Source organism: Scardinius erythrophthalmus, assembly GCF_964197995.2.
Source record: "Scardinius erythrophthalmus genome assembly, chromosome: 13".
NCBI lineage: Eukaryota > Metazoa > Chordata > Actinopteri > Cypriniformes > Leuciscidae > Scardinius > Scardinius erythrophthalmus.
The window spans coordinates 39038201-39047211 of record NC_138233.1 but is presented as its reverse complement, the minus strand read 5'-3'; the positions used below and the strand labels follow the sequence as shown (position 1 = coordinate 39047211).

The window sequence follows — 9011 nt, the reverse complement described above, 5'->3', positions numbered from 1 at the left end:
ATTGCACACCATGTTCTCCTGTACAATAAAAACAAAGTATAAACTTTTATGAGTACAATGACAGGTTCACTAATGATCTTGTTATTCATCTGAACTGAAGAGGAAAGTTTTTGATAATATTTTAGATTACAACAACAATACCATGGAAAAATTCTAAACATTTCTTCCGTTTTGACAACTGTCAGTGTAATTTCATACATGGTGAGATGATCATAGTATAGTATATAAATATAACAAGATAAAAATGAGTTTGATTAGAATTATACTCATGCTTTTCACCAGAGAAACACAATATGATCTCAAACATTTTTCATCATTGATATTGGTATAGTGTGAATACCAGCATAGCTTATATTCGACATGTGTTCATAATCATTTCTTATTAAAAAGCAGCATTAAATGTATCCTGTTTTTTTTGGGGGGGGGGGGGGCTTTCTTTTTTAACCTGTATGTATATATTTAAAATGACATAGAGTTAAAAGGTAAAGCCATTTGGGTCACACTTTAAAACAAAATCATTGACAAACAGTTAAAAAGTGGAACTGGCACGAGAGGGAACTACTAAATCTGCCAAGACCGCGACATTGGCCAATGCTGATAATGACTAACATCGGCCTGGCTGAGAAATAGGTCGAAGATCAACTATTTAACACTCAAACCCCACAAAAACAACAAAACAACATTAATAATCATCATCATGTTAACCACTAACACTCAAACTCGGATACTGGAGTGGATTAGCTGTGTGTTTCGGTTTGTTAGAGGTCGACTGGCTCTGACAGGATCAGATAAACGCACTGACGTACGTGCGAACTCGCTCGGGCCGCGAGCCAAGAGGGGCGGAGCTTCTGACGTCACGCCCCTCGCCGAGGGGAGCGAGCGCAATATATAACCGTCGCGCAGCGCCTTTCAAATCAGAACAAGAACACGGAGAAACAACTGTGAGTTTTCCCTTGAGAACTCCGACTTCAAAGGACTATAAATCTCGATCAAAGGACTTTAAAGAGCGAATTTTATCGCTGTATGTATTCAGAGCTATCGTTATTCTCTACTATGGTCATCATGGAAGTGTCCACCATCGACTCGGCCTCGCTTCGGGACCTGCTGGAGGGCGATGATGACCCGGACTGTCTGGTTCTGGACTGCCGCTCGTTCTTCTCCTTCAGCTCGTCTCATATCTCGGGCTCCAGCAATGTGCGCTTCAGCACTATAGTGCGCCGGAGGGCCCGAGGGGGTCTGGGGCTCGAGCACATCGTGCCCAACGAGGACACCAGGAGCCGGCTTCTGTCCGGGGAATACCAGAGCGTCGTGTTCCTGGATGACCGCAGTCTGGAGATGGGAGAAGTGAAGAAAGACGGGACTTTAATGCTCGCTGTGAACGCGCTCTGTCGCAATCCATGTGGAGCAAGTGTATTCCTCCTTAAAGGTACGAGATTTTCTTCTTTCTTTGCCTACTTTAATGCTATATTACAGGCTAGGCTACACTCTTTAAACCCGGTGCCACATGAGAACCGTTCATTATACAGCTCTTAAAGGGACAGTTCACCCAACAACGAAAGATCTGTCATTTAAGTTACTCGCCCGCGAGTTGTTCCAAACCTGTAAACGTTTACTCATCCTGCCGAACACAAAAGAAGATATCCTGAAGAATGTTGGTAAGTTACCAAACTGTAGTGAGGCACGATTGACTTCCATAGTATTTCCCCCCATACAATGGAAGTCAATGGCCCATCACTGCACGATTCCCCTCATCTTTTGTGTTCAGCAGAAGAAAGAAAGTCATACAGGTTTGGAACAACATGAGGGTGAGTACATGATAACAGAACTTTCATTTTTGGTTGAACTATCCATTTTTTTCATAGTGGGAAGAACATTTTAATAAACAAAAGTGTGCATTTGATGTTAAAGGTTCTCAAAGGAATCATAGATTAAGCAAACCTTTATTTTTAAGAGTGTTTAACCAAGTAATACACAAGCTGAGCTTGTATTCATGTGTATTTATTTAAAGTTGCGACCAAATGTTTTCTTCAGCTGTTGTCACTTGTAAATCCCACTTTTACTCAAACAAGTTCTGTTTACCACTGATAGGTGGATTTGACACGTTTTCCTCCGAGTTTCCTGAAATGTGTACGAAGCCCGTTCCCCCCCAAGGCTTGAGTTTACCTCTGAGCTCCAGCTGCCGTCCCAACACCGCAGATTCCTCCTGCACGACCCCTCTATACGACCAGGTAATCACTACTAACTCGTTTTTAAATAAGCACCTGTGCTGTAAATAAATACCCCTCATCATGATCGAACCAGTCCGCTAACTTTCTTGTTTCTTGTTTGATTTTTCAGGGTGGCCCTGTGGAAATTTTGCCATTCCTGTATTTAGGCAGTGCCTATCACGCCTCCAGAAAAGACATGCTGGACATGTTGGGAATCACGGCCCTCATTAACGTCTCTTCCAACTGTCCCAACCACTTTGAAGACCACTATCAGTACAAGAGCATTCCTGTTGAGGACAACCATAAAGCCAACATCAGCTCCTGGTTCAACGAGGCCATCGAATTTATCGGTGAGTGTCATTTTTCGTCACAAAATGGGGAGCAGATGTCACCGTATGACGAGCTCTGGCAGGCAGGCAGACCCAACCCCCATTCCCAATTGAGTTTTTCAAAAGTTCCCTCCAAATCGACCAGCTGTATGTCCCGGGCCTGACAGGCTTACGTCACCCTGTTTAAAGAGGAGCCCCCTTTTCAAATAACACCAGGCCGTGACCTGATCCTTTCATGGGGCAACTGGCTCCGTCTGAATGCCTTGCATCCTTTGTTTAGCCCGAACAAAAGGTAGTGTCTCTGTCGCCCTCCTATCAGATAAGTGCGCTTAGCAGGGGTGCCGAAACCCCCCATTGTGTATTAAGGCCTGTCTAAGGGGGGTGTTTCCCCTCTCACTCGAACCCCTGCCCGCTTTAACTGCCCCGTTTCCTTAATGGGTGCTTGGGGAATCAATAAGGCTGGGTTCGTACAAGGTGCTTAAAGTGCTTGAATTAGATTATTATTTTTTTTATTTAAGGAAAACCCTTTAAAACAGGCATATTTATGAATAAGCACTTGAAGTGCTTGGATTATTGAAAAAAATAATAATAATAATACATGTATACATATGCATATGAAAAAACAGCCATATTTTTGAACAAATGTTTGAATTATTGAAAGACAATATATAAAAGTACATATGAAATTAGTGTTTAAGGGGACTTGAATTTTACTTTCTGAAATGTAAGTCCTGGAAAACCCTTGCAAACAGCCGTATATTTATGAAGAGGTACTTAAAGTGCTTGATTTTATTCAAATACAAAATATATGAAAAACAACACGCAAAATGAACACCGCAGCCCGTCTGATAAACCCCCACCATCATTATAATATAAAATATTATTTATTGAACAATAATAGCCATTATAAACTTTGTATTTAATATATATATGATTAAATGCCTTGTATCTGTAATTTGAGTTTTAAAAATCCTAAAGATGTTGTTTGATCAGTTCTTGAAATCCAGAAAGTAGTCCTGGGATGTGTTTTCACAGTGTCTGTCCTGATGGAGTTGGACGGCGTTTAACCGAAACTCTTCTTTGTGTCCCACAGATTCGGTGCGTAATAAAGGCGGGCGCGTGTTCGTGCACTGCCAGGCGGGCATCTCTCGCTCCGCCACCATCTGCCTGGCGTACCTGATGCGCACCAACCGCGTCCGACTCGAGGAGGCCTTCGAGTTCGTCAAGCAGCGGCGCAGCATCATCTCGCCCAACTTCAGCTTCATGGGCCAGCTCCTGCAGTTCGAGTCGCAGGTGCTGGCGTCCTCCAGCTGCTCCTCGGCCGCGGGGAGCCCTGTCATCGGGAAGAGCAACACCGTGTTCAACTTCCCCGTCCACGCCACGGCCAGTCCTCTCTCGTTCCTGCAGAGCCCCATCACTACCTCGCCCTCCTGCTGACGCCCGCTCTAGAGGAGGACTATTGATACGATCCCTGAGGTGATCTCTCCAGTATTACGGCTCAGGAACGCCTTGCGAACGATACCGCGCGTGTTGAAGACGAAGCCAGGCTGTTTTAGTATTTTAACACGGTGGACTTAAAACCTTTTAAGTTTTGATGTGACTCAAACCAAGTGGTCTCTCTTTTAATTGTTTGTGTGTCTCCAACTTTGATCATGATAATCATCAGGATTGTTAGCAGTGAAAGAAGCCCCATGTCTCACAGGTTGCTCAGGGATTGTTTTTAATCTTTTTTTTTATGTTGATGTCGTCACTGTTTTTGTTTTATTTGGCGAGTATTCTGAGGAGACGGGAAGAAGTCACTGGACTTGAAGGTGCTAATCGTAACGAGTACTTGAACAATGAATGTAGTCGACACGTCTGTGAGGGCTCAGCCTTGAGACGGTTCCTCTCGGATTCAGCGTCTCGTTTGTTTGCCTGTAAACGAACAGAAATACCTCATGTGTCTGTACTGATGTCAGTCTGCCGAGAGTCCTCCCATAAGCACTACTAACAGGAACGACTCTTACAGGCTGTTTTGATATGTGTGACTATTTATTGACTAAATTAATATATTTCTTATGCTATATTTTTTCATATATTTGTGATACTTGTTGCTGACAAATAAACATTTTTTCATACATGCAATCTTGTGTGCAGTGCATTAACTCTTGCAGCGTCACCTTCTGAATGCAGTTATTATAGTGATAGTTATTTATACAGCATCATTCATCAAAATCATGGATGCGATAGTTAAGGAATATAAAACTGAAGCAAATAGCAGGGTTTTTGTTATGTCTCTACGAGAATTTCAGATTTGTACTGGACTTAAACAATTTTTTGTTTGTGTTAGAAAGACATTGTCATAAACATACGAAAGAGGATTAGGGCCAGGCAATAATAAAAAAATAAAACCATCTCGAGATTAAAGTCATTATAATGCGAGATTAAACTCGTTTAATTTCGAGAAAAAAAGTTGAAATACAATCTTGTATTGCAAATACAATCTTGAGAATAAACTCATTACATTTCGAGAATAAAGTCGTGTTTCGAGAAAAAACTCGTTAAATTTTAGAGTTTTTTTTCTCGAAACAACGACTTTATTCTCGAAATTTAACGAGTTTAATCTCGCATTATAATGACTTTAATCTCGAGATGGTTTTATTTTTTTTATTACCTGGCCCTAATTCTCTTCCGTATTAACATGATTTTTTTTAACAAAACTAAAATTTATAACTAATTCATTATACTTTGGCAGTAATAATCAAAGTAGTAACGCATTAAAATAAGGTTGAATTTGTTACAATTATTTAAAGTCCCCCTGTAGTCAATAATTGTATCCCTTAAAACTCATCTTTGATCACCAAAATGACATTTAAATGTTTTTTTCAGTGAAAAAAAATGTCTTGATGTCTTAAAATATCTTGAATGTAACTGGACACTCTTGCCTCATTTAGTATGCGCGGTTCTATGAATATGCAAATGAGCCCCGCCTCCACTCACTCACAGCAGGGCTGTGTTCCAGTCCACTTTTAGACACGCACTTGCGAACTTCCCTAAGCACTTCCCCTCAGGGGAATCCCTTCCACCATTTTGAAGTGCGTTCCACTTGAGCGAAGTGGACGAGGGAAGTTTATGTGGACAGACCCTCGTCTACTTCATATGTACACTTCAGGCAGCTCCATATACCACAATGCAACACGATTGTGATGGCTTGTGCTACCACTAACCCGGGCGTCGAGGTCACTTCCGTGATTTGGGAAAAGCCCGTAAAAGTCCTTTGCATAACACACAAGTGTAAAGGAAAAGCTAGTGAATTTATTTTATTTTTTCCGAAGAGTTGACAACTTAGTGTTAACTAATAATTGTTGCAAACTGGTACTACCAACAAAATATTAGTGCATTCCTGGAACTGGGCGTCGTTACACTGCATCCTAATGATCGCTTTCTGCCAGGACTTTTACAGGCTTTTCCCAAATCACTGAAGTGACGTCGACGTCCGGGTTAGCGGTAGCATTAGCCATCAGGCAAGTGTTATTTAAATAAACTCCTGATGTCCTTACAAACTTTCCAATGCCTCGTTTTATAAGTACAGAACCTATTTGTACTACTGTAGAAGTTTGGTCCATTCTGGGCATTATTAGTGCGGTAATTTACCAGATACAAACTTGGATCCATTAGCGCCTGCACTAAGCCATCCGGCTGATATCTCTAAATAAGCTCTAACTTTAATAATGTTCGACCAAGGGAAAAAGGGCTTCTGGGGGGGGGTTTGGCTCGAGGTCATGGTGCAAAGGACCCTAGGTTGATTTTACTCCGACCCATCCCTTTAATTTACCCCGCCACAAACAACTCTATGATATATTAATTATTAAAAAAATACAATTAAATTAAACAACTCAAACACACCTATATACATATAGAATGCTATGGAAGCTTGTTTCCGCCACTGAATAAAACATTTTAAAAGATAATTGCGACTTTTTATCTCACAATTGCGAGTTTACATCTCGCAATTCTGACTTTATTTCTCAGAATTGCGAGATATAAAGTCAGAATTGCGTGAAATAAAGTCAGAATTCTGAGATATAAAGTCAGAATTCTGAGATATAAAGTCAGAATTGCGAGATATAAAGTCAGAATTGCGTCTTATAAAGTCAGAATTGCGTGATATAAAGTCAGAATTCTGAGATATAAAGTCAGAATTGCGAGATATAAAGTCAGAATTCTGAGATATAAAGTCAGAATTGCGTGATATAAAGTCGCAATTGCGAGAAAAAAAGTCAGAATTCTGACTTTATTACACGCAATTGTGACTATTTCTCGCAATTCTGACTTTATTTCTCGCAATTCTGACTTTATATCTCGCAATTTTGACTTTAAAACACGCAATTGCGACTTTATTTCACGCAATTCTGACTTTATATCTGTAAACTCGCAATTGTGAGATAAAAAGTCGCAATTATCTTTTTTTTATTTTTTATTTTGTGGCGGAAACAAGCTTCCATAGAATGCTGCATTAAACAATTTTGTAAGAAAAAAAAACAAAAATCAACCCCATAGTGGATTCTTCTAAGTGATTCCAGTTCAGCCGATTGCAAAGGTTCCGCCAGTAGTGGGCGCTCGTGCAACCTAAGCAATGACGTACATCCGAGTGAACGAGTTAGTTGCTCTGTGCTAGAGACTGTGCTGCGTTCCAGTCCAAAATTGTCATGCCCTTCACTCGCTAACTTCCCTCCGTCTCGTTCACTCGGATGTAGCCTACGTCATTGCTTACGTTGCACGAGTGCCCACTACTGGCGGAAACTGCGGCGGGCTGAACTGGAACGTCCTAAGCCCTTGATCACTTGGAATCAGCTGTGGAGTTGATTTATTTATTTATTTATTTTTCCCTTTAAGAATTTGTTTAATACAGCATCCAAATGTCTATAGGTGTATTTGGGTTATTTTAAATAAAAAATATATATAATTAATATATCATAGAGTTGTCTGTTGTGGTGGTAATTAGACGAGATCTGTGGTGATGTCACAATCGTACTGCATTGTGGGACATATAGGTGCCTGAAGTGTACATTTGAAGTAGACTCGCTCCCTCGGTCAAAATCGAGGGAACGAGGGTCTGTCCACATAAACTTCCCTCATCCACTTCAGGAAGTGGAACGCACTTCAAAATGGCGGCAGGGATTCCCCCGAGGGGAAGTGCTTAGGGAAGTTTGCAAGTGCGTGTCTAAGGCCGTGTGTCCACCAAAGCGTTTTTACTCGCGGCTGGCGTGTTTTTTCAATTGTTTTCAATGGGAGCGCCGCGTTTTTAAAACGCCATGAGCGTAACGAGGCGCTGAGCGTCTTTTTCACGCTGAAGCGCTGAGCGTTCGGCGTTTTTTTACTGGTCGCCGAGAGTTGAAGAATGTTCAACTTTTGGTAAAACGCAGCGTTCATCACTGTCACTTTTTACCCAACCGTCCAATCACAGTGGAGGAGGGGCGGGACTAATACCACACCGACCAACCGCGTCCGCCACATGATTCTGCTTGTACAACGTCAACAGATGACAACAACAAGCATAATAACGGAACAAAATCAAGAGCCAGATAAAATACATTACATTGTATTGACATTTTAATATAGAATCAACACAGAAACAAAATATGTGTGAAATGAGATAGGCTACTAGTAGACCTAAGACTTTCGCGGATATTCCGTATCATAACAAGCAAAGTGTCTCGGTCTCAACCATCTCAACTAAAAAAAACGCTGCGCTGCCAAAACGCTCTCAAGCGCCCACAGCTGAGCGTTTTTAGCAGAGCACCTAGCGTTTTCAGCTGGCTAATAACGCTTTGGTGGACACACGGCCTAAAAGTGGACTGGAACGCAGCCCAGCTCAGAGATCCACTGGTTGACGGTCACACGTTGATCTGATTGGTTACAAGGTAGTTTGTGACGTCAGAAACACCAGCGATTTCAAAGCGTGTTTTTGAGACTGTCTTTGGTTCACTGCAGTTTTAAAGGAGAACTCCGGTCAATTTTAACATTGAGCTAATTTTTTTGTACATTTGGAGTGCTGTCAATACATAGAACAACGACAAAAATCGGTGTTGCCTACACCGAGTTATTCTATTTTTAAAATGTGCACCCTGTTGACTTCAATGGGGCAAGTACTAAACCTGCTTTTAGGCTCTTAACATCCTTGATGTGTCATTACAAGTGCACAGACAATGTGAGTGATTCCTTCTGAGTGAACACGAGTGGATCTGACTGCAGTAGATGTGAAAGATATTAATAAAAACGATGTTATTTAAGCCAGCGCAAATATCTGTGTTTACATCCTGTTTTTCGGTTGAAGTCCACAGTAGTCGATTGCCGAGTTCACGCGCATAGGTTTATCACGCGCGTGAACTCGGCAATCGACTACTTTGGACTTCAACCGAAAAGCAGGATGTAAACAGGTATTTGCGCTGGCTTAAATAACATCATTTTTATACATATCTTTTACATCTACTGC

General features: G+C 41.3%; 1 protein-coding gene across 1 annotated transcript; it reads left to right on the top strand.

The window, feature by feature from the left end:
• The first annotated feature begins 580 nt into the window (after positions 1 to 580).
• Positions 581 to 4660, top strand: dusp1 (dual specificity phosphatase 1). The gene is made up of 4 exons (XM_081381913.1): positions 581 to 1426; positions 2089 to 2228; positions 2338 to 2557; positions 3630 to 4660. The coding sequence occupies exons 1-4, from the start codon at positions 1024 to 1026 to the stop codon at positions 3971 to 3973; spliced, it is 1107 nt and encodes a 368-aa protein (XP_081238039.1). The 5' UTR covers positions 581 to 1023; the 3' UTR covers positions 3974 to 4660.
• Positions 4661 to 9011: the final 4351 nt, after the last annotated feature.